We start from the raw sequence: 25,316 nt of genomic DNA on the forward strand, positions 1-25,316 counted from the left end.
GGCCTAAACTGATAGAGAGTGTGAGCAATGACTAAAAAACCTTATTAAGGAGCAGATGCATTAATGGCCAAAGGACCAAACTAAACATTTTATTGTAGGAACTCCATTAAGGTGGAAAAGATAGCAAATATTGAATTTGGTTTAATTCAATATTAGCTATCTTTTCCAACTTAATGGAGTTCCTACAATAAAGCATTCAGTTTTGGAACCCTGCTGGCACAGTGGTTAAATACCTGTATTACAGCTACAAGACTGTGAGTTCGATCCCAGGCAGGGCTTCAAGGTCCATTCAGCCTTGCATCCTTCCATAGATTGCTAAAATTAGTACCCAGCTTGTTGGGGACAATTAGCTTATATATTGTATATCACTTAGGAAGTGCTTAGTTCTCTGATAAGCTGTATAGAAATTTACTCTGCATGCAATGCCTATGTGCTATCCCATCACCATACCCTGCAGTATTTCACAGATGAAAACCAGGACACTTATGGATAAACAACATTAGAGTATGGCCAAGAAAGCAAAAGGTGTAAACGAAAAAAACACACATGCTAGGAGAGGGTGCAGGAATTTGCTTTTTCTTGAACCTACTGGGAAGGTCAATATTCCTCCTCCCTCCTCTCTTCTCCTGTCCTCTCTTCTTTCTGCTGAGATAACTGAGTGGAAACTACTCTTGCCCTTTGAACTGAGTTTGCAGCAATGGAAGCTCAGGATAAAGGGCAAAAGTGAGAGGATGAGAGAGAAACTGGGACAGCTGGAAAAGTGGGATGACAGAAGTTTAATCAGGACTGTCCCTGCCAAATTCAAGGCATGCATCAGTATAGAATGAATGGATATGTACTTTGCTGCAACAGGATATCTATGTCGCTATATGTGCAAGAAAGAGAAAGAACACATAACTGTTAATGTCTGAAGCAGAAAACTAAAGATTAAAAAAATGAAAGTTCAGGGGCGGGAAGGCAAATTCTTCAGGTCACAGAGAGTCAGTTCAGGTATTAATGATCTTTGCATTAATAATTATGATTTGGTAAACTGGGAATGAGCAATGGGGAACTGTAGTCCAAACTCTAGCAATTTCAAATTATTCTACCGTAATGATCTTCATGAATTAAACTCTGAACAGTGTTGGAAGTCAAATATTCCTCAAAGATCACTAGGGATTTATTTAGGGCTGAGGAAAGTATTAGCATGGTCAGAAAGAAAACTCTGTTTTTGTTTCATGTTGCAGATCCGATCAGATTGTGAAGAAACACAACCAATTATATATCGAATATCTGGAGAAGGGATTGATCAACATCCTTTTGGCATTTTTGTCATCAATCAAAAAACTGGTGAAATTAACATAACAAAAATAGTAGATCGGGAGGCAAATCCAATATTTACTGTAAGTGCTACTAAATATGTGCAAAATATATACTCATTTCCTTTTACAGTCTAGGATTGGAATATGTGAAAGACCCCTCTGTCCATGTAAGGCTGCTCACTTGTTCAGACCAATTGTTATATAGAGGGCCCCCAGCATCTAACCAATGCTTGGCAAATGCCAGAGAGAAGGCCCTATGAGCAGCTTCATACATGTTCTGGAATTTTTTCTGTAGCGAAGCCTGTCTTAAACCCTCCTTGAATGACATTCCTTTAAACCATCCCTGCCATTAGGCAAAGTCATTTATGTAGCTGTTAATTGTTAAACCACACTGGGCCCAGGATTGAATCTTGAAGCACCCCATTCATCACTTCTCTCTAGGATGAAGATAACCATTGGATTCAGACTGCCAACAAATTACAGAAACACTTAACTGCAACACTGTCTAGTTCACACTTCACTAGCTTGCCTGCAAACATAGCATGGGGGACCTTGTCAAAAATCTTACTGAAATCAAGATATATTACATCCACAGCATTCCCTTGATCTATCAAGCTTGTAACACTCTTAAAAACAGAGAGAAATTTAGTTTGGCCTAACTGGTTTTGGGAAACCCCATGCTGGTTCTTAGTTATCACAGCATTCCTTTTTAAGTATGCACAACCCTGTATAGCATTGCTCCAGGCTAACTGAAAGACAATTTTCTCTGATAAAAGCCTGACTGAGCTTTTAGTTCTTCAGCCTTTTCTAAGGTTTTTCCATCCTCACATCTTGTGAGGATGTGAGAGGAGCTCTTCCTGTTGCCTACTCTCAAGCCGTGGAACTGCTTTAGGAGAAATCATTTTCTCTAAATGTACTGAGCAATTTTTAGCTTTTGCTTTTTATCATTTTTAAATGACTTTTAATTCTATCAACAATGTAACTGCATTTTAAACTTCTTTCATGCTATTACCTATATCAGTTTTTACTTGCATTTCTTTTTATCATGCAAGACCATTACCATACAGCACAATACAACTGTTTGGAATGGTATTATTGAGATTTCCAATACAGTGGTACCCCGGGTTACGAATTTAATTCGTTCCGCGGCGCCGTTCGTAACCCGAAAGATTTCGCAACCCGAAAAAAGGCTTTCCGCTAGCGCTGGAAAGCCGCGGCTTTTAAATTTCGTGCCAAAAAGCGCCGAAACACACCAAAAAAAAAATTTCGTAACCCGAAAAATCTTTCGTTACCCGGAACAGTTTTTTCCAAGCTAACTTTTTCGTACCCCGGAAATTTCGTAACGCGATCAATTCGTATCCCGGGGTACCACTGTATTTATTCTGCTACTTTGGCTCTGTTTATATATGTACTAATTGGTTTTTGCTACGTTTCTTTCCAATAGTTCTCACCTTTGGTGTTGTTGCTGTGTGCCTTCAAGTCTTTTCTGATCCTCAGGTGACCCTATTATGGGGTTTTCTTGGCAAGTTTCTTCAGAAAGAGGCTGCCATTGCTATCCTCTGAGACTGAGAGTGTGACTTGTCCAAGGTTACCCAGTGAGTTTCCATGACTGAGCCAGGATTCAAGCTCTGGTTTTCAGAGTCATAGTCCAACATTCAAACTATGCTGGCTCTCATATATTCTCATGTATTCTCACCTTCAGCTGCCTTGAATTTGTGAGAAATGGCAAGAAACATTTTTGTAAAATTTGATAGTAATCATAATTGCTGCAACATGTATTTATTGTGAATAGTTTTTGTCATTTTAAATAATTTACAGTCCTTTTGAATGTTTCTTTTTTAATACTCTTAATTCAGATTATTTGTCATGCTGTAAATCCTGTGACTGGACAATCAGTGGAAAACCCACTTATGCTTCGAGTTCGGGTTCTGGATATAAATGACAATCATCCAGTATTTACACAGACAATGTTTGCAGGCTCAATAGTAGAGAGCAGCATGGAAAGTAAGTACCTTGCAAATAGCATAGCCAACATCATATCACTACCTGTGAAGATAAGTATATGTGTAACCTTTTCATCTTTATCATTTGTTTCTCATTTTAAGACCCATTGAAATGAAGGACAGGACCCAACCAAACTTAAATGCACCTACGTGACCGCAAAGAAATTTACAAATCCTACATAGGATTGTGCAGCTTGTCCTGTTTATGTTAAAAGTAGCATTAAGTGTGTGCTAATCTTAATCATATTGAAACCAATGCCATTTAACAGTGCTTAAACTCAGCAGGATCATACTCTTGGACATTTCAGCTATGTCATATTCTTCCTGTTACTTTTTCTGTGACCTTTACAGACAATATAGTCATTGTCTGATTAGAAAGCATGAGGTGCTGAAATTACCAAATAAACATTTTTACCCACTGGCAGCAGCTGGCTTCCATGTCAGTGGGGTGGTGAATTAGCCCTAGGTTTTAGTCTCTAAAGTTGGTATTCAAAGTGCTGATCACTATTTCCAAAACAAAATCAATGCTTTTGAATAGCTCCTTGAAAGTTCATACAGATTGGGGCTTTCTGGGAGATGCAGCCCAAAGAAATACGGTACATTTTTCCAAACTCTGGTCTACAGGTACAAATGGAAGTCTATTGCCAGTTGGTGAAACTGAAAGATGGGCATTCCAAGGGTTCTGTTGGGGCATATTGCAGAAGATCTTGGCTCTCTCAACTGAGAGATGGTTTAAAACACACACAGTTGGCCAGTGGATCCATTGCTGCTAGGGTAATAAATCCACTCCTGGTTTGACTGTTGTTCCTTCCACAGCTGAACCTTGTTAAATAGAGTAAGGAAAGCTCCTGATCAAAACAACTGAGGAAGAAGTGACAGTTAGATCAAAAGTAGATTCATGCTCTCCTCCACTTTTCTCCACTGGATACACTGGCCTCATCATCACCACCATTCTTATAGAGTCATCTGAAAGTTTATTTAAAATCAAAACAAATATAAGTCAGTGTAATTTATTCTGAGGTTAATTTAAAGACTTTCAAACTAAAATAATAATATTGTCCCATATATAAAATTAAAATAGTATTTGAGAAAAAATTCTATATTTCAACCATCTAAAAGCTGATCTCGTCCAAGAAATCACAATACTGCATTTTTGTTTGTTTGTTTTCTTTTCTTTGGTTTTGTGGGAGTCTCAAAGCTCTTTTGTACTGAAGGCTGGTAAGTTTCTTTGACCCCTGTTAAAATGTATTCTCTCCTGTGTGTAGGAAGCAAAAATAAATTATAGAATTCCAAATTCGTTGTTTTAATAAACTGTAGTGCAAGACTAAATGTTTCTTTGTTTGGGCTGTTTTTCCTTTCTTTCCAGACACTTTGGTGATGAAAATAACAGCTACAGATGCTGATGAGCCAAATAACCTTAATTCTAAAATTGCTTACAAGATTTTGAGTCAGACTCCTGGAGGCCCACCAAAGTTTATTTTGAATGCTGCAAATGGAGAACTTCACATTGCAAATATCCTTGATAGAGAGGTACAGTATTTATAAATTTCCTTGATAGAGAAGTTAATGAAGAATATCTATGATTCCTGAGAAAATCTTGCTGTCTTCACGTTGAATTTAGAAAACAGTATTCTCACAAAAAGACCTAGGAAAGTTTTTTGTTGTCTTAGCAACAAATAAGTAACAATCTCATGGTCATTAAAAGGGAAAAAAATCTACACAGGAAGAATGAAAGAAGAGGAGGGATGGAAGAAATTATTATGAATACAACCACACTCCTTGTATAGGAGTACATCATACTGAACTGAGGGCTCTTCCATATTGCCCAGCAGTTCCACTGAACGTTGGGGCATTCTCTGTCAGGATTTCACAACTTCTAACAGTTGTTTTCACTCTCACATCTAGCAATTCCCTAAATATAGGTTTTGCCCGGGTTTGTTGTGATTGTAGCACTACCTCTAATTTATATGTTTCTTTTCAACCACTCTCTTCTTTCTCTTGAACATACAGGAGTGGTTGCTTGTCATCCTCTTTATGAACTCAACACCTTTGCTGTATGTTTCTCTCCCAGTATCCACACACCCAATATCATGCATTATTTCTAGTAGCATCACTAGGGTTGGTGTCACCTAGTGCAGTAACTCGTGATGTCTCTCACACACACACAACCTTTGACCTCCTCCCATACCACACCATACCGAACACTTAGTAATTTTTTTTTTGTATTAGTGTAATTCATAAATGTTACTCATAAATTGTGATTCTCATACATCACTGAATGTGATGGCAATAGTTGCAACAGAAGCAACTAGCAAAATTAAAATTATTATCTTTAGATTACAATATCGTATGCACAGCCTAAATGCATTTACATGTACATAGTTTCATATGGTTAAAGTGACAATTTGGTAAGATGTGGTGTTTTTAAAGAAAATTTTAAAATAATTTTAAATTTTAAAAAATGTAATATGCAATTTAATTTTTAAAAATATTTTAAAATTTAAAATTATTTTTTTAAAAAAACCTGTGGCCCCTCCTTTCTCTTCCCATTGACCCTCTGCCCACTCATACCATCACTTCAACATTTTAAAGGGACACAGGCAAATGCCATAGCTGATGTTTGGGAAGCAGTGGGGTCACGTCTCCTAAGGGTGCCACATGGTGTGCATCCCTTTAGTAACACCCCTGTTTATTTCCATCTACAGTTTTTTATTAATTAATTAATTAATTAATTGTTTATTAGTTTATTGTATCATCATAGCAGTGATCACCAAACTTTGGCCTTTCAAGTGTTTTGGACTTCAGTTCCTAGAATTCCAGACTATTGAGCCAGAAGGCTGGTGCTTCTGGGAGATGATGTCCCAAACACCTGGAAGACCAGAGTTTGGGAATCGCTGTGCTAAAGGATATAAGGCTATACCACATTAGTGCTAGAACTCTAAAAAGAAAGGGTAAAAGTTCCTATGTACATGTAAATACATTTAGGCTGTTCATAGAAACATGTAATGAAAAGAAAAAGCAACAAGATCTCTGTGATTCCCAAAAAGGAACAAAGATAATGAATAGAAGTAAGTGATATTAGTCTGTACTGGAAATTCAGGACCGGGGGATGGAGGGGGGGCTCCAAGAATTGTTTAGCACCAGAATTTCACAAGAAAAACACTGAGATGGGAGAAATGTTGTATGGATATGGGGAGTGGGGAGGACTCTGATAAGTACAGGTATAACTCCTCCCAAACTCTGAGGCTTTTGAATAATCTAGGAAGCCTTAGTAGTAAATGCCTCCATTTCAAACATTATTTCAGTGAAACTGGAGGGGAAAAAAGACAATAGACATCTTTCTCAATATATCACTTTTTATCTTCATGATGAAATAAAAAGCCCTGTGTTAGAGAAATGTGTTTTATTATTTATTAATGTGATTTTAAAAAACAACAACATGTTTTCACCAAAACTACTTCCCCACTTTCCTCTTCTCCTAATTTAGGAAGCTGGCCAATATTCTCTGGTTGTGCAAGCCACAGATAGGGATGGAGGTCCAGATGGAATATCATCTGAATGTTTGTGTCAGGTTACTGTTGAAGATGTAAATGATAACTTTCCAGTTCTTTCACAGAGTTCGGTAAGTTTTCAAGTACAAAATAGCATCACTTGTGATAATAAATTTCACGGTTTATGATACAGTAGTTTTCTGAGGACTTGAGGGAAGTATGGTTTGTACAAGGGTATATTTTTATGCATTCTGAAATACAAATAGAAGCAATCTGTACTACCAGAGCACATAATTTCTCTTCCAGTATAATAGCAATAGTGGTGCTAGCAATAAAAGTAATAAGTAAGTGTTTTGTTTGAATTTGCATAACAGTAACAGTGCAGTACAGTCTGTGATATATGGATCCAGGTTGGCAAGCTGAAAACTATTCAAACTTTTCCAAGATTTCTTTGTGTATAAATGGTTGGAATCCTGTTGGTTAGTTTCAGCTAGAATTAATTGCTGAGTAGTGAGTCAGTGTGGTGCAGTATTTTGAGTGCTGCACTATGATTCTGGTTTGATTCTTGGAAACCCAGTGGGTGGCCTTGGGAGAGTCATGCAGTCTCAGCCCCAGAAAACTCTGTGATAGGTTCATCTTAAGGGCCTGGTTCAGACTGGCGCTTTGCCTGGCCACGTACTAGGGTTGCGTGGGGATGGAGCATCCGCATGCCCCACAACCTTTGTACGTCGTGGTGGCGTCATCCTTGCGGCCTTCCATCTACATAGGGGCCACCATGATGTCGGCGCCACCGCTGAGCGCCCAAACGTGGTGCACAGGAAGTGGCATCATGATAATGCCACTTCCTGGTTGCGGCACCACAAGCTTTGTTCCCACGTGGCAACCAGATGGCCGTGGGAATGATGCCATGGGAAAAAAGGGCCAGGCGTCCCCTTTCTCCCATTGCTGCACCTGTCGGGGTGTCCTGGGGCATGAAGCCCCAAGGACACCCCTTTTCGGGACCATGGAGAAGCAGAATTTTGCTGCTTCTCCATGGTCCCAAAAAGCGCCAGATTGGGGTTTCTGGGCTGCCGCTGAGGCTGCCCTGCCCCTAACCTGGTGAGAAAAGGGGCGAGTGCTGGCCGCCCCTGAAAGAGCGGTCTGTAGCATGCCAAGGTTGCCATAAGTTAACACATTTAAAAAGGGGACATGGTGGCTTAGTGGCAATTCTGATGATCATAAGCTTGAAAGGTTGGCAAGTGCCACATGATGGGGTGAGTTCCTGTCACTAGTCCCAACTTCTACTAACCTAGCAGTTCGAAAGCATGCAAATGCAGGTAGATAAATAGGTACCACTTCCGTGGAAAGGTAACAGCATTTCATCCAGTCATGCTGGTCACATGACCACCAGGATCATCTTTGGACAATGCTTAGTAATGGAGGTGAGCACTGCCCCCTACAAATGGTTACAATTAGACATTCATGTCAAGGGGAAACCTTTACTTTTACCTATAAGTTACAAAGAACTTGAAAGCATACAACAATTGAGTCAATACATATGGAAATGCAACTGGTTCAATTACTCTACTCCAGTCAGGGCTAAGAACAGAATTTAGGCCAATGGTTTTAAGTGTTCTTCAAGGTTGTATTTCTTTTAATGTATATCTAAAACAGTAAAGTGTGAATGGGACAGACAAGTGTGTTAAAACTATATGATTCCTTCTAGATTCACTTGGAAAGGAAATATAGAATAGATGGACTTGCTTGTAAAGGAGAAGGATTGGCTATATCTCACTGTTTAACATACACTCCTGAGTGAATGATGTGATCTTCAGATGACAGAGATGGAATTAATATGGGAAGCCATCTTTAGTCCATCTAGCCCAGTGGTATTATCTGATTGGCATAAGCAGTCTGAGGTCATAGGTACATCCATGTTTTGGCTTTCTGGAGTTCTTTTAACTGGAGAGTCCAGGGGCTGTCCTTGAGACTTTGTGCCTGCTCTTTTTTATTGAGCTACATACCCTTTTCTCTGTATTTGAGCAATGGGCTTGTTCATTCATGATCACCAAATACAATCTACAGTTCAATATATAGTTGACATCACATGGAGGATGGGGCTCTTCTTAATGGAAAATATTGTCTACAACAGTTGTGGAGAATCTGCAGTCCTCCAAATATTGTTAGACTACAACTCCCATTACCCCTGACCATTGGTGCACAATCTGGAATGTACTGAATTTGTAGTCTAAGAAGATCAAGCAGTGCATAAGTTTGCCAACCCTTTCTAGGCAGATTTGAAAACCTAAAGCATCTAGATGTAACACTTCTCCATGACAAGCTGGATTGCAGTACCTCTCCATGACAGCTGGTTTCCTACCTGTAGGCAGTATTATGTTCAAATGTGGAAGAAGATCCAATCATTTGGTTCCCCTCCCACTTGCTTAGGAAGGCTCAGGAAACACCCGTCTCACTCTTGAAAACCTCTCAACTGTTCCAAATTCTTTAGTCCTGTGGGTTCCCCATCTCTTACCCTGATCATTGTCTCAACTGGGAAAAGAGGATGAAGAAGGTACCCCTGTTATTTCTGACCAAAAGTTGGAGATAACAGAAGTGATTATTCTCTGCCATTGGCCTTCCCAAATATAGTAGTTTATCACACAGGCCCCTGGAACGGGCCCAGTGTGTTACAAAAGGGAGTGTGATGGGAACAGGAGGTATCGTAGAATGCATCTTACTGTACAGGAGAACACCAATGCTGATGTCCGAAGTAGCCATCGCGTTCCAGATGCGTCCCAGAGGAGGCAATTTTCAGGAACTCTTTAGAAGCTTTCCTGAAAATCGCCCCCTCTAGGATGCATCCAGAATGCGATGGGAAATTCTGGCAGTGGCGTTCTCCTGTATGTTAAGATGCATTCTATGCCGCCTCCCTTTCCCATCATACCCCTTTTTGTAACGTGCCAGGCCCATTCCAGGGGCCTGTGAAATAAACTTCATAGATTTGAAACAACAGGAAACCATATCACATCAATGCTTTCTCTGGTGGGGAAATGTATGAAGCAGGTTAAGTCTTTCACATTCTAGTACTGGCTTCTTGAGCATTCCAGAAGCTCACACTGAGGCCTGCACACCCACCTCCATAATAATAATAATAATAATAATAATAATAATAATAATAATAATTTGTTTTATTTATATACCGCTATTCCAAAGATCATAGCGGTGAACAACAAATAAGCTAAATAGCAAGTAAGCTAATTTGCCCCCAATACTCATTTTAGCGACCTTGGAAGGATGCAAGCCTGAGTCGAGCTTGGGCCCTTTTGCTGGTCTTGAACTCGCAACCTTGTGGTTTTGAGTGAATGGCTGCAGTACAGGCATTTAACCACTGCGCCACCAGGGCTCCATGACATCAAGACACATGATCATGTCTCCTGGTTTTATACAGCCTATAAGGGGTTGGAAGGGTAGGGATCTGCCCTGTTACCAAAATCTCTTCCCCTTCTCTGTCATATCTGATTTGGAATGAATCCAGGGACTCTTGTACAGTGGTACCTCGGGATACGAATTACCCAGCTTACGAATTTTTCGGGATACGAAAAAATCCCATAGGGATTTATTGTTTCGGGTTACGAACGTTTTTTCGGGTTACGAAAAAACGCCGGCGCTGTTTAAATGGAGCCGCGGCGGAGCCGCGGCTTTTTTCCCCATTAGCGCCTATGGCAATTCGGGTTACGAAGGTTTTTCGGGTTACGAAATTAGCCGCGGAACGAATTAATTTCGTAACCCGAGGCACCACTGTAGTAACTAATCTGTTGTCTATATGAAAGAGGCAACTACTCCCAACAAATTTTGGGTCATGATTAATTATCTCACAAGCACAGCAAATGGAACAAGGAATGAAAAGGGGGAAAGAACTACTCTGTATGGATATGCTGAGAACATAAAAGTCAAGGTGAATGGTTGGTTAGTAAGATCATCATAGCAGGCTGGAGATTCACTATGTTTGAATATTTGAATGTATAATTGTTTTGTAGATTGTGGATGTCATTGTATTTTGCTGTATGACCAACATGGCTACCCATGCATATGTTTGAATGTGTTACATTTATTATACTTTAATTTTTCTTTAAAGTTTTTGTTAAATAAACACTCTTCCTCATCATGTTTCAAGGAAGAGCCATCCTCAGGTTGGTTCCATTTCTTAAAAGCTTGTCTCTTTACTTTCTGAAAAATGTTTGCCCTCAGCTTGATATTGTCATCCTAGTAATTCAATGTGTGTGCGTGGGGGGGGGGGGGTAATCGTTTATGGAAAGTTTAAAGTATGCCCCTTCATTCCATACAATAATTGATTCATATGTAGAACTTACAAAATATATTAGTCATGCTGGCTAACAGATTCTGATATGTCGCCCTCAAAAAGTAGATTCCCATATTCTATCCATATGAGTGCCAGATGAAATGAGTAGTACATACTTTGTGTACATTAGGAGGCTTAAAATCAGGAAGGGAACTCTATGCAAAGTCAGTTTAGAATTGGTAGAAACATCATACATATCTCAAGTTTCAGCGGTCTTTTTCTTTTCCTTTCTAGTATTCAGTAACAATCATAGAAAACTCCCTCAGTCCAGAACTGTTGAGGATAAAAGTTGAAGATGCAGATCTAGCAATGTCAGATAACTGGTTTGCTGAATTTTTCTTTATCTCTGGAAATGAAAACAACCACTTTGAAATAGTACTTGACCAAGGAACTAATGAGGGTATCCTGAGGGTGGTAAAGGTATGAATTTCAAATGTTTCACTTCCACTGAAATTTGCAATCTGATTCTTTGTCTATGTGCATAGAGTAGTAAAGTTCCCTTGTACAAATGGGGGAAATAAAATTGGTTTTAAGTGTTTCATTCTTGGAATATGTTCAGTGTAAGCCAAGATGCTTTTTTAAAGTTAAAAAGCCATATAGGCTCAAAGCAGATGGGCCAAAAGGCCCACTGCTGGGCTCCATTGGGGGCATGGTGTTTACATGATGCATGCCCTGAACATGGCCAGAATCCACGCCAAGCCCACTCCAACCCAGAAGAGCTGGGCCAAAAAAGAGTGGGAAAATTCACTCCTTTTTGGTCAGATTCAGGAACATGGTGGCAGCCTGGATTGGGGCCAGGTGCATTCCATTGCTGCAATCCCAGCATAAACGGCAGCAGCACAGTCCTGGTGTGGACCTTTTCAGCCACCTGCTTGACTCCATAGTTAACAAAGGGCAGCATTATCTTGAAGGGCCTCAATGTAATGAAAAGGATGTGGAGCCATACTTTCTGGGCCTGTACCCTAACAGTGCAGGATGGGACAGCTCCACCTCTTAACAAGAGCATTGTTACTAAAGTAAAAAACAGTTATGTTACTGTCAAACCATTACCTGGTTTCCATGCAAGATAGTTTAAAATAAATGTCATGTACACATCAGGCATGCATATGTATACTTTGGGTCAGAGCAGATGGGTGGACAGGAGTGACCCAAGGACACTCTGGCTGCAAGCAGGTGGGGACCATGGCGACTGTACAGCCCACTCCCAAAATGGGCCACCGCCGCAGGACCCAAGCCACACTGCCAGGAACCCAGATTATCCTAGCTCCTTTTCCATGACATCAAAGTGACCTCAGACTGCTTTGGGCACATATGTCTTGTAAATGCCATGCCCCCAGAGCAGCCAGCAGGTGCTTCATTGGGCCTGTCTGTTCCAGGCCTCTGTCTGTGTGTATACACCTGATTTGCACCATCGTTTCCATAGTCTTGTAAAGATAGAGACAGAAAGACTCTGATATCTATGGATGCTGTCCACATCAGATGAAGGGACTGACATTTTTTCCCCAATGGGCTAGGGACTGGCACTAAATTTGTGTGCCCCTTGTTGTTTTTTCATTCCTGGAATCTCCCCAAAGACCAGCAGTCAGTGGTTCAGGGACCACAACCAGACCAGGGACCCCCCCCCCCGCCCACTTTGAATAGCACTGAGCTACAGCAGTCTTCTCCTTGTGTATTGACAGCCCATGAAAATATGAGAGGATACTTATCAGCACTTTGGTAATCATCATTATCATCATCATCTTGAGCTATTGCTCATTGTTAAGTAAGCAAGTCCCATTAATTAGCATTTGATGGGTCTAGCATTTGATTTAAATCTGAGTTTTTAGCTGTTGTTTTAAACTGGGTTTATTTCTCCTTCATCTAAAAAATGGAAAGTTCAATGCTGTGTTTTATTTCTTTAGTTGTATTTTAACTACGATGGCGCTGCAAAGATGGGCGCTATAGGGCACCGTTGTCACATGCGAGGGGCGACACTTCCAGACGCCCCTCGCCCCTCGCACGTGACGAGAGTGTCAAAATGGCGGCGCCCTGTACAGATGGGCGCTGCCATTTTGACGCAATGGACTCTTAGCGTCCGCACATCATGGCGCCATAATGACGTTGTAAAAAGAACCCGTTTTTTGTAGGTTCTTTTTGCTGCGCGAGGAAGCCGCACGGTTTGTCCACTGCAGCTTCCTCGTGCAGCAAAACAAGGTGCTGGGAGACCATCCCTTTTGGACAGTTTGTCCCACGCCTATATTTTATATTTTAGTACTTTATCTTATTTTGGTTTCTGTAACTGTATTGACACACTCACACAGTTTGCAATTGGCTCTCTGTATCCATGGACATGGATTCAACTATCCACATCTTGAAAACATCCCCCCAAAAATAAATTCCAAAAAGCAAATCTTGATTTTGCTGTTTTATATGGGGGATACTATTTTACTACACCACAGTATATAATGTGTGTTGAGCATCCACAGATTTTGATATCCACAGAGGGTTCTGGAATCAAACCCCAGTGGATACCAAGGGTCCACTCTACAATTTACAATATATGGATGCATACAATATCATTTATGTATATTGGTATATGTGAAAAATATATACATACGATTTCCTTCTTTTAGGAAATTGATTATGAACAATTTTCAAGCATACCTCTGAGCATTGGTGTACGGAACATAGCTCCTTTCCACTATTCAGTGGCTTCCCAGTATCAAGCTCATGGTACCCCAATTGTCGTACAAATAAACAATGTAATAGAAGGACCAGGTTTTGATCCAACTACAATAACTGTTACTGCATCTGAAGGCTTAACAAGTGAAACTATACATACTTACAAAGTTGGACAATTTCAAGCCATTGATCGGGATACTGGAAGAGTTGCCACTAATGTACGGTAAGAAACCCTTTGGCTAAAGCTAACACAACCTGAAAGTCTAAGAAGACCAAAATGTTGGGGGGGGAGGTATAGACAGAGTGTGGACTGCTAATGTGACTTTCCTGTTTATTTGTTTTAAAAATTCTCTTTTTCAAAAATAAATTCAGGGTTTCTTGGATTGCTTATTAAAATATACGCATCTTTCTCACTAAATGTTAGATTAATGCAACTGCTTAAAAATAGAAACATTTTTGAAGATTGTTAATTCTTAAATTAAAATATTTAATTTTAATTTGGTCTCTCTGCAGTAGCAATATTCTGGTGCATGAAAGCCTTTTAGTATTTATAACTAATTCTAAGCATATCTGTTCAGCTATCAGATGGGGCATGATCCTGCTGCCTGGTTTAATGCTAACCCAACGACTGCTGAAATCACCTTTAGCAAAGTGATTGATCGGGAGTCAATCTATGTAGTCAATGGGGTATACAAGGCAGAGATACTTGCTATTAGTAAAGGTAAGAAAAGAGCTCTTTCTTCTTTCATTTTTTTCCCCTTGAAGTTTGCAACTAAGGGGTGAAGCGGCTTCCAGCCACTTTGGAAGTATGCCAATTAGACGATGCACACCTCCAAAGCAGCCAGAAGCTCCAGCAAATCCGTGCTCTGGCCCTTTGGACCAGATCAAAAAGTAGCTTGTTTAATCTGACTCCTGACAGGCCCTGTGTGCATAGCCGGCCTTTGTGGGAGGGTTGTGCAGTGGGGTTCAGACTCACTTCTGACTGGAGGGGACTCAAGTCACTCTTTCCATACTGTCTGCTCTGGCCCTAATATCTAATAATACTCAGGAATGTTGCTGATTTACAAGCACATAGACAGTCTTCTCTCACATTTTTGATTTGATGAATAGGGGTGCGGGGGGGGGGACTATTTGGTTGTGCAATTATGGAATCCAGCATAACCACACTGGAGTGCATTCATGCTACACTAAAAGTGCAGAGAATCTTGGCCTAGAGGTTAACTAAATGCCCCTACATACCCCACTTTCTTAGACTCATTACTTTTTTAGTATCTCACTCTGCAGAATTCTCACTTGCTTGCTTGCTTGCCTGCCTGCCTTCTTCAGAACTGAAGGAGTAGCTAGGAGCACACAATATTTATTGCCTAGTCAAGTAATAAAATCTGTACACAGAGAAATACTTACCGTGTTATAATGAATGGATGAACAAACTCTTTTTGCATCTCTGTGTTGTCTGGGCACACATTGATGTCTTACTAGGCTAGGACACTTTTGTAATCATAAGAGCCCTGGTGGCAGTGTAGTTAAATGCAGCCACTCACTCAAGGTTGTGAGTTCAATTCCAGCCAGGGTTCAGAGTCGACTCAACTTGGCATCCTTCCAAGGTCGCTAAAATGAGTACCCTCCTTGCTGGGAGCAATTAGCTTACAGTTGTAAACTGCTTAAAGACTGCTTAGTGGTATATACAGTAAATGAAGCTGCTATCTGTTCACTAGATTAACTCAGAGCTTGAATTCTTAGGACATCATCTTTGAACTATACTTGAGGCTGAGACAGGCATACAAAGGAGCATATGCAGATTTGTGTTGCTCAGCCATTCAGTCTTTGGACAGTTATTTAACTTGTCACTTAGCCACTCAAAACCAAGCCTTTGCTTTCTTTTTTCCTCCTTAGATGTTTTTTATGATTTGTACAGTTTGATATTTTCCTAGTTGTACTTCAGTATATGATTTCTGTTCTGTCAGAATTGTCTGTTACCTGAACAGTGAAATTCCTCTAATATCCTCTCTCACACCCATGAATCTACTTTATTACAGACAGTCCTTACAAGACAGCTACTGGAACCATTGTGCTTACTATTGAAGATGTCAATGATAACTGCCCATTCGTGACTGATGAAATCAGAAGAGTTTGTATGGACAATCCGTCAGTAGTGATCACAGCTAAAGATCTTGATGACCATCCATATGGACCACCTTTTAAATTCACCATAGTGGCTCAGTCTCCAGGAAGTACATGGAATATAAGAATAGTGAATGGTGAGTGGAATGACATGTAGTTATCACCATTTACCCATACGTTTGAACAACTTAATATGTTTGCTCTGCCCTCTAGCACAAACAACCTCCCAGCTTCTTCACCAACTATCTGTTAGTGAATTCATAAGACTTCTTTCACATAACTGAATGTGTGCATCCCACCGCTGTGAATAGAGTGCAGGAATGAACAGATACTAAAAATCATTTGAGAAGAAGTGCTTCTCTTTCCTCTGGTCCCTTTACCTGCTGGTATCATTCTTCCTAATTCATTTATCTGCAGAACCTAGCAGTGGATTCCACAGAGGAGTCTACAGAGGGAACAAAGAAATCTTTGTGGAGTCTGTTGTTGTGAATGCTTTAACATTTTGTTAGCCAGCATTCATTTCATGCAAGGGTCTATTACCAGCCCAAATGAGATCAATTGTTCTCAAAGTAATTCTAACACAATATGCAATCTCCTCACAGAATTGTCAAAGCATGAAATGGTCATTGAACAGTCACCTCTTGCTTAACTGCCTTCACCTTGATCTAAATGAGTATAGCTATGGGGAACTAACCTTCCTCATTGAAGACTAAGGCATTACCACATGAACCCCATTCTTGCAGCAATCGTGTCAGTTTTTTTATAACATGGAAACATACCAGTTTCATGGCATCCATTATCATATGTCTTCACAATCATGTAACTAGAGCTGCTGTCACCATTGTGCTCTCTTCTGGACTCCCATTTGCCTTTCATTATTTTATTTTATTTTATTTGAATCTATTACACCTATCTTAAAATCCCTACACTGGCTGCCTATTAGCTTCTGGGCACAGTATAAGGTATTAGTCATTACCTATAAAGCCCTACATGGCTTGGGTCCAGCTTACCTGAGGGAACACTTCCTCCCATACAATCCTTCCCGCACTCTCAGGACCTCTGGGAAAAATCTCTTGCAGTCCAAGAAAACCAGACTGGTATTGACTTGATGTTTTCTGTTGCCGCTCCAAAAGTCTGGAATGACCTGCCAGAAGAGATCCGCCATATAACATCTTTTGAGGCCTTTAAGAAGGCAGTAAAAACAGATCTCTTCTGGCAGGCCTTCCCAAATTGACCTCCTCGGAATGTTTACTCTCCAGTTGGGAATTATTGTTTTTAATGCTATTTTAAGGTGGGAGGGAGATAGGGAATTGGATTTTAAATGTTTTGCCATGTTTTTACTTGTGGTTTGTTGTGATCTATTTTTACTGTTCTTATGTTTGTTGTTACCTGCCTCGATCCAATACAGGGAGAGGAGGGATACAAATTATTATTATTATTATTATTATTATTATTATTATTATTTTCACTTTTTCACATTCCTGCTAATGATGTTTAAGGGTTCTTTTTAAAAAAGAAAAGAACATTTAAAAATAATACAGGGAATCGGGCTGCTTGGGAATAGCGAAGGGAATGGTGGACACAAGGAGAGGAGGAGACACTGATAACACATGACTACCAATATCACAACTTGCTCTAGCAGTACATTTTGCACTCAGGTTCTAGCATGATTGGTATCATTCATAAGTTTTCCCCATCAATGAAAAGAGATGCCCTAGCCATGCTTCAGCAACACATCAGCTATAGGATGGAGGTGGCAGTGTGTAATAAGTATCACCAAAGCCACCATTTTCCAGTTCTGATAACGGTTTAAAAACTGTGTGTAGTAATCTCCAAAAGCAGATACTAGATTAAACATAGAGCAATGGAAGCAACACTTGCTTGCTTGCTTCCTTGTTCCTTGTAATGCTTCCTGGATCAGGACCATTAAGTAATTGAGAAGAAAAGTAACAGAAGGAAAGAGAGAGAGAGAGGTTTTTTTTTCCCATACATCATACCCTTTGCATTCATCATTACTAAAAGAAAGATAGGTGAATTCCATTGACATTAATGGAGTTTAAGACCCATGCAGCTGGAGAAGGGCATTTAGGCAAAATATCCACTTGAGAAAAGGTTTAAACTACCCTGCTTTACTCAATCCAGATCTGACCTCTGCATGCTTACCTGGAAATTGGAAAAGAAGTAAAGCTCCATGCTCACTTAGGTATTTACATAACATCTAGTTCTGCCTTGAGAGCCAGTTTTTCAAGGTATTTCTGGTGGCTTCAGCTGAAACAGTGCAACAGAATTGAAGATAGAAATTGGCCAGACGAGTGCAATGTCTTCAGGAAATAACTTGGAAACATTTTCTTTTTGTAGGAATGGGAGTTAAGTGTCCCACTATGGCACAAAAAGCTCTTCTCCCCACTCAATCAAGTCACCCAAACAATTAAACATCAAAATGGCAACTAGGCCCCTACAGATAGGGTTGCCATAATGAGGACCTCCAAACCGGGACAAATGTAGGACAAATGTAGGGCAACATTTTCAAATGTAGGACATTTTAATAAAAATGGAGGACACGCAAAAAATGAGTTTTTTTTTAAAAAATGTTAATATAAATGCATGTTTTTAGGCATGATCAAAATGGAGGACATTTTGGCATTATCTCTTAGACAGATGGCAGAAATGTATTTGCCCTCGGGTTCAACTGTACTTCTCAGAAGTGTGTACTGGGCAAGGGACTGTGGTTTTTCTTCACTGCGCATGAGTTGGTAAAAATCACAGCAAGTTAATTGGCCGTGCCTCAGAGGCTTGTTGGTATCAATACACCATCATCACATCACCACCACCACTATAATTGGCCAAGAAAGGCAGACTGTTAGCATTCAAAGCGCCATAAAAAACACAAAATGCATGGCATATATTTAATAATAAAAAAAAAAAAAATAAATAAAAACAAGGCAGGGGTGTATATATGTATAATAAAAAATTAATGTATAAAATAAAAAACAAGCAATAATAAATTAATAAAATAAAACAAAAGCAAGCAATAATAAAAATTAATGAAATAAACAAAAACAACAATATAAAATTAATGAATAAACAAAAACAAGCAATAATAAAAATTAATAATAAATAAAACAAGCAATAATAAAAATTAAATGAAATAAAAACAAGCAATAATAAATTAATGAAATAAAAAAAACAAGCAAATAAAAATTAATGAATAAAATAAAAACAAGCAATAATAAAATTAATGAAATGAAATAAAAACAAGCATAATAAACATAAAAAATAAAAAAACAGCATAATAAAATTAATAAATAAAATAAAAACAAGCAATAAGAAAATTAATAAAATAAAAACAAGCATAATAAAAATTAATAAAATAAATAAAAACAAGCAAAAAAAATATAAATAAAACAAACAATATAAATAATAAATAAAAAACAAGCAATAATAAAAATTAATAAAATAAAAACAAGCAATAATAAAAATTAATAAAAAAATAAAAACAAGCAATAATAAAAATTAAAAAATAAAAAAAAAGAAATAATAAAAATTTAAAAATTAAATAAAATAGTATTTTATATTTTAAAAAATAATTTAAAAACCCCAAAAAACCAAGGCAGACCTAATGGCCACTGACTCAGCTTTCTCCTCCTCCTCCTCTTCCTCCTCCTCCTCCTCTGCCCCAATTCTGCCCTAGCCTAAGTTCAGGCACCCTTCCTCCAGCTCCTTCCTCCTCCTCCTCCTCCTCCTCCTCCTCTCACCCCTCCTCCTCCATATGAAGGCTGGAGCGCGTGCAGAGGGAAGCAAGGCAGGTGCGTGCGCGCGGAGGGAGGCGGGAAAGGCAGGCGCACGCACGCGCGGAGGGAAGTGGGGAAGGGGCGCACGCTGCCCCTGGCCCCTGCTGGGGCCTGGGCAGCATGCAAGCCCTCCCAGTGGGGGCGCGGTGGCGGCGGCGCTTCTGCCGACCGCCGAGGAAGAGGAGGAAGGCGGAGCTGGAGGAGGAGGTGGGTTGGCGCCGCAGCAGCCACGTTAGCGGCAGCGGCAATGGCTGGAGCGGGCCCCCAAACCGGGAACAAGGCACGGGTGGGGGCCCGGACCGGGACCGGGAGGGGCCCCCCGAAACCGTGATTGGCAAGGGGGCTGCCGGGTTATGGCAAGTCTATCTACAGACCAGCATAAAGAACCAGCATAGGGGCAGAGTGGGGCCATGGCAACCACACGCTAGGCACCCCAACTCCACTGCCACACTGCCCACATGCCAGCTGCCTCACCAGATGGCAGGCGGCATCATGCCACATCTTCAGTGCAGCGTTTACACACACTGCGCCAAAGAAGTAAGGAACAGACGTGGCCGCCACAGCTAGGACACTCTTTCTGTTGTGCAAAAAGGAGCCACTTTTTATGGCTTCTTTTTGTGCCACGGAAAGACCAGATCAGGGCCACAGCATGTAGTTGCCCCAGTATGATCTAGTGAGGAAAAGGGCAGTTGCAGGCTGCTCCAAAGGGACAGTCTGTTGAGCCCCTATGCCTTCAAGAAGTATGATTTTTCCCCTCTCAAAAAAGGAGGAGGAGGAGGAGGAGACAGCCTGATCCTTTAAAAAACTAGAATCTACAGGTAACCTAAACATCACCTCTAGTTTCAAGGAAATGCAAATGCCAAATATTGACTGCATGCAGTCCTTAGGCCTTCTGCTGTTTCCTAGCCATTTTATTACAAACACATTTTTATTAATCTGGGCCACGTTTTAAATTAATAGTACAGTAGTGGCTCATCTTAATACAGATTGGCTTGCACTGCTGGCTTTCTGAAGTTTTCCTAGGCAATAATGTTCTGTCTTTACTTAAGAGTATGAAATTATCTGAACAAAAGATTTCAAAGCTAAATTCTTAACATATTTTTCTGTTTCTCCCCCCCCCCACCCCAAACCCTCCACAGATACCTCTGCAGCACTGTTCTCCAACAATGTAGGGTTTTACATTCATGAGGTCCAAATTACTGTGTATGACAACAGTGGCAGAAGCTGTGAAAGGCCACTGGTAGTTCCTTTGCAAGCTTGTCATTGTGATCGTAATGCAATGTGTGTCAATGGTGCTACTCAGAGAATCAGAGTCACCATTATTGGTGGTACAGCTGGAGGAGGCGGTGGTGGAGGTGGTGGAGGAGGAGCTGGAGGAGGTGGTGGTGTGGCTGGAGGTGGGGGTATGGCTGGAGGTGGGGGAGCAGGGGGTGGGGGTATGGCTGGAGGTGGGGGAGTAGGGGGTGGGGGTATGGCTGGAGGTGGAGGAGCAGGAGGTGGGGGTTTGGCTGGAGGTGGGGGAGGAACTAGTGGAGGAGCAGGAGCTGGTGGTACAGGGGGAGCAGTGGGTGGTGGGGCAGGTGCTGGTGGTGGTTCAGATTGGGGTGATGATGGTTATGGCTTTGGTGGTGGTGGTGGTGGTGGAGGAGACTTAGAAGGTGGTGATCTGACTGGTCGTGATAACTACGAAAATGGATATGATGGTTTGGGCACTGGATATGATGGCGTAAGAGATGGCGGAGGATTTGCACTTAGTCCTGCTGCAATTTTTCTGATGTTTCTCGGAGGATTAATATTTGTATGTAAGTATGCCATTAAAATACTCCTTTCTGTTGTTGTTGTTTTAATCTGCTTATTGTCCTAACATAGTAAGGTCTCTAGTCTCTTTTATTTAACTTTTTGCTATAACATTCCTTCTTTTGTAAAATTTGGCTGATACTTTTTATTTGTGTTGATGTATATTCCTTCAAGTCTTCTGTCATCTTATGGTGACCCCATGAATTTCATGAAGTTTTCTTATGCAAAGAATACTCAGAGGTGATTTTGCCAGTTACTTCTTCTGAAATATAGCTTCCAGAACCATTAATTAATTGAAAGTCCTATGCATGTGGACTTGCATGTGTTCAGTTATTAGTTGTTATATCAGAGATGGGAATGGAAGTAGACTGAACCCCAGCATCCAAAAAAATGTTTGCCTGCTTGCCCTGGAGTGATATATGATCCTGATGTATGATCAAAAAAATTTAAAGTTACTTTTGAACGACAGTTCTCCAAATCCCATATCTACCATGATCAGTAGTCATGCTGCTTGAGGAATTTGGGAATTGTAGTCCCAATATTTGACTATTTGACTTATATGATGCTATGTATCTTGTCTTAAGAGCCAGTATGGTGTATTGGTTTGAGCGTTGGACTACAATGTTGGAGATCATTATTCGATTCCCCACTGACCCACGGAAGCCCACTGGGTGATACACTCTCAGCCCCAGAAACTCCCATGATAGATTCACCTTAGGTTCACCATAGGTTGGAAACAACATGAAGACACACAACAACACATCTTAAGATTGCCAATGCAGTTTAGTAGTTTGAGACTATGGGGAGATACAGACAGGTGGCAGCCCATCTTTGCCCCTCATCAATGCCTCACCAACCACACGGCAAGGCATCAATGCACTCCCTAAAAAGAAGCAGCTTCTTTTTAGGAGCGCTATAATGGTGCTTGCATGCCATGATGACGATACTTCTGGCAAGCACCGTTTGGTCACATGGATGCCCGTGCGTCATCATCATGCACCCCATGTGGGGGGGGGGGGGCATGGCAAGATGGTGCACAGGCACCACTAATAGGGCTGGGCACGTATGGATGCCCAGCCCTCTGGTGCCCTAATTTCGGCCCCAGGCCGGTGCTTTGCGCCAGTCTGTACTGGGCCAATGTCTCCATAAAATCAGGGCTTAAATCCTTACTTAAGCCCAGTACATACCTCTCTCTAAGTCAGGGCTAGCGGCGGCCTGTTTCCCTATGGAGGGACGTCACCACAGCCAAATGGCGCGTCCTCCTTCCGGACCAAAAAGAACCCGGAAAAAATGGGTTCTTTTTGGTGTGTGGGGACATAATCAGTGTGCCATTGGCGTGCAGGGATGTCATCAGTGTGCCACTGGCACACTGTGATGCATCCAAGACACAAGTGCAGTGCACGGAGGTGTGGACGCGGTGCCATGCTTGCATCATGCATGCGCACCATGTACATACAGAGCCACATAAAGATGGTTCCATCCATACATGTTAGAATTCTAGAGGGTGCAGATGCTGCACGCTCCAGAACGCTAAAATTGGCCCTAGGCTGCTTCAAAGCGGCAGTCTGTACTGGACCTTAGTTATGGAAACCATTGGGTAATCCTGGCAGGTCACATTCTCTCAGCCTTGGGAGAAGGCAATGGCAAACTTCTGATGAGTAAATCTTGCCAGGACAATGTTGCCATAAATAATAACAAGAAATCTTAGTCCAGTGGTATACCTATCCCTCGTGTCACCCAGTGGGAGGAGGGGCTTCAGGAGAGCAGGCAGTGGGCAAAAGCGTGTGCTTGCAGTGCACTCTACACTGCAGTAGTAGAGTGCTCCTCATGAGGAGGCTGCTACTGCCAAAGGCACACTCAGCCCTTTTCAGCTCACAGCAGGAGGAGGGCCTGACCAGGTGATATCCCTTTTCTGGTGTTTCACCTAGTGCAATCAGAACCTTTCACACTATCTTGTGATGCCACTGTCTTAGCCTGTTCATGGAAACAAGGATGATACAAGAAAATAATGTTCTTGTTTCAAAATAAGGAAGTAGTCAAGACTTCTTGGGCATGGTGTATTAAATCTAAAGGCAAAAATGCTCAAAGTATTTTGCTTACATTCAAATATCATTGAGATTCAGAACTTGTTAGTCTCTGAGAAATTAGTTCCAGTATATTTTTATTTATATTCACTCAGAAATATTAATCTTAATGGTTAAAACATTATCTTTTTGTTTTTCAAGTGGTTCCAATTCTGATGTCACAGAGCAACTGTTGTGGCTATTGTAGATCTCGCCCAGTTGGTGGAGTTGGAGCTGGATTTGAACCTGTGCCCGAATGCACAGAAGGAGCTATACATTCATGGGGAATTGAAGGAGCACAGCCAGAAGATCGGGTTCGTTGACAACTTTATAGAAAAGAGAGAGGGGTTTATTTATTTATTACATTTATATTCTGTCTTTCCTTCAACAATCCCAAAGCACCTGACATGGCTCTCTTGCTCCACACTTTATCTTCACAATATCACTGTGAAGCACATTAGACTGAGAGAGAATGACCAGGGCAGGGTCACTTTGTTGTAGTTGAGTGGGAAATTGAAACTTCATCTTCAAAATCCTAATCCACCTATACTACACCACAATGTCCTCTGTTCTGTTACCAGGGTCCTCTTATCAGTCTATTTACCAGGTCTGTCCTCTCACCCTAGCATCATGAGGAACCTATGACACTTTCTACCACATGTATCTATACGGCTGCTTGACTAGCTAGATGTCATCTATCTGTCATCAATCTACTTTTGTCTTATTTAGAAATTTGTGTCCTGACCTTCAGTATTTACAGACTGGTTTTGATAACCAGAAACCAACAAAGAAAAAGAATGGGAAAACATCTAAACAAAATATTTAAACATCTGAATATCTAAACATTTAAACAGAACATGGCAAAGGTAGAGGCTCACAATATAGCATATTTCACAATATAGAAGTCTTGTAAAAAGAGATTCAAATCTTCACCTATCACTTGGAGCATGTTGCAAAAGAGAGGTGCCAGAACTCTAAGGAGACCTTCTCTGTGGTTACCACCCACTTTCCTGAATGCTGAGTCGAAGAATAGTTTCCAGTAATGAGTGTTATATTCAATCAAGTGATTGCAGAAGTGTGCAGGCTTTCTAAGATCCACAAGTCTCAGATGCAACATTTCATAGTGTAATAAACAAACACTTCAAGCTTAGTAACATTTGCTTATTCTGCAGGAGAAATTAGGAGAATTTTTAAAAGAAAAAAGCAGCCACAATTTAAATATAGGATGCAACAGGGTTTAATGGATGACTGCTCTCTACATCACAAGAAATAACAGCTTAAAGAGTCCTCAACATAAAGTTAATTTTCTAAAAATTACATATCCACAAGTTCCAATCTGAAAGATAAATTCTTTTTAATTCTATGACGTTAAGTGCCTTCAAATTGACTCTGAATTCAGGTGCCTCTATCATCAGATTTTATTGGCAAGACATTTTCAGAGGTAGTTTGTCATTGTCTTCCCCTGAAACTGAGAGAGTGTGACTTGCCCAAGGGCAGTCAATGAGTTTCCATGGCTAAGTGGTTTCCATGGCTATATTTTAACCTTGGTCTTCCAAAGTCATAGTCTAATCTTCAAACTACTACGCCAGATGATTTATAATGATTTATAAACAACTTTATAAATCTCCAAACCACTGAAATTAGTAAATTCCTGGTAGACTGTATGTTACATTTAAATGAATATAAACACTCAAGATGAACATCAAACATTCAAACCACTACACTATGCTGGCTTTTAAAAGTTTTATA

At 40.6% G+C, this 25,316-nt stretch overlaps 1 protein-coding gene across 1 annotated transcript in view; it reads left to right on the forward strand.

Moving 5' to 3' along the window:
- The window catches only part of LOC121927648 (desmoglein-1-like), a 36,368-nt gene that overhangs the window by 1,332 nt on the left and 9,720 nt on the right, over nucleotides 1-25,316 (forward strand). The window contains exons 3-11 of the mRNA XM_042461453.1: nucleotides 1,227-1,382; nucleotides 3,158-3,305; nucleotides 4,671-4,834; nucleotides 6,792-6,926; nucleotides 11,369-11,554; nucleotides 13,747-14,018; nucleotides 14,374-14,516; nucleotides 15,832-16,053; nucleotides 23,730-23,881. Coding sequence (XP_042317387.1) covers nucleotides 1,227-1,382; nucleotides 3,158-3,305; nucleotides 4,671-4,834; nucleotides 6,792-6,926; nucleotides 11,369-11,554; nucleotides 13,747-14,018; nucleotides 14,374-14,516; nucleotides 15,832-16,053; nucleotides 23,730-23,881 — 1,578 coding nt within the window. The remainder of the gene's footprint in view (nucleotides 1-1,226; nucleotides 1,383-3,157; nucleotides 3,306-4,670; nucleotides 4,835-6,791; nucleotides 6,927-11,368; nucleotides 11,555-13,746; nucleotides 14,019-14,373; nucleotides 14,517-15,831; nucleotides 16,054-23,729; nucleotides 23,882-25,316) is intronic.

The sequence above is a fragment of the Sceloporus undulatus genome, chromosome 4 (assembly GCF_019175285.1).
Source record: "Sceloporus undulatus isolate JIND9_A2432 ecotype Alabama chromosome 4, SceUnd_v1.1, whole genome shotgun sequence".
Lineage (NCBI taxonomy): Eukaryota > Metazoa > Chordata > Lepidosauria > Squamata > Phrynosomatidae > Sceloporus > Sceloporus undulatus.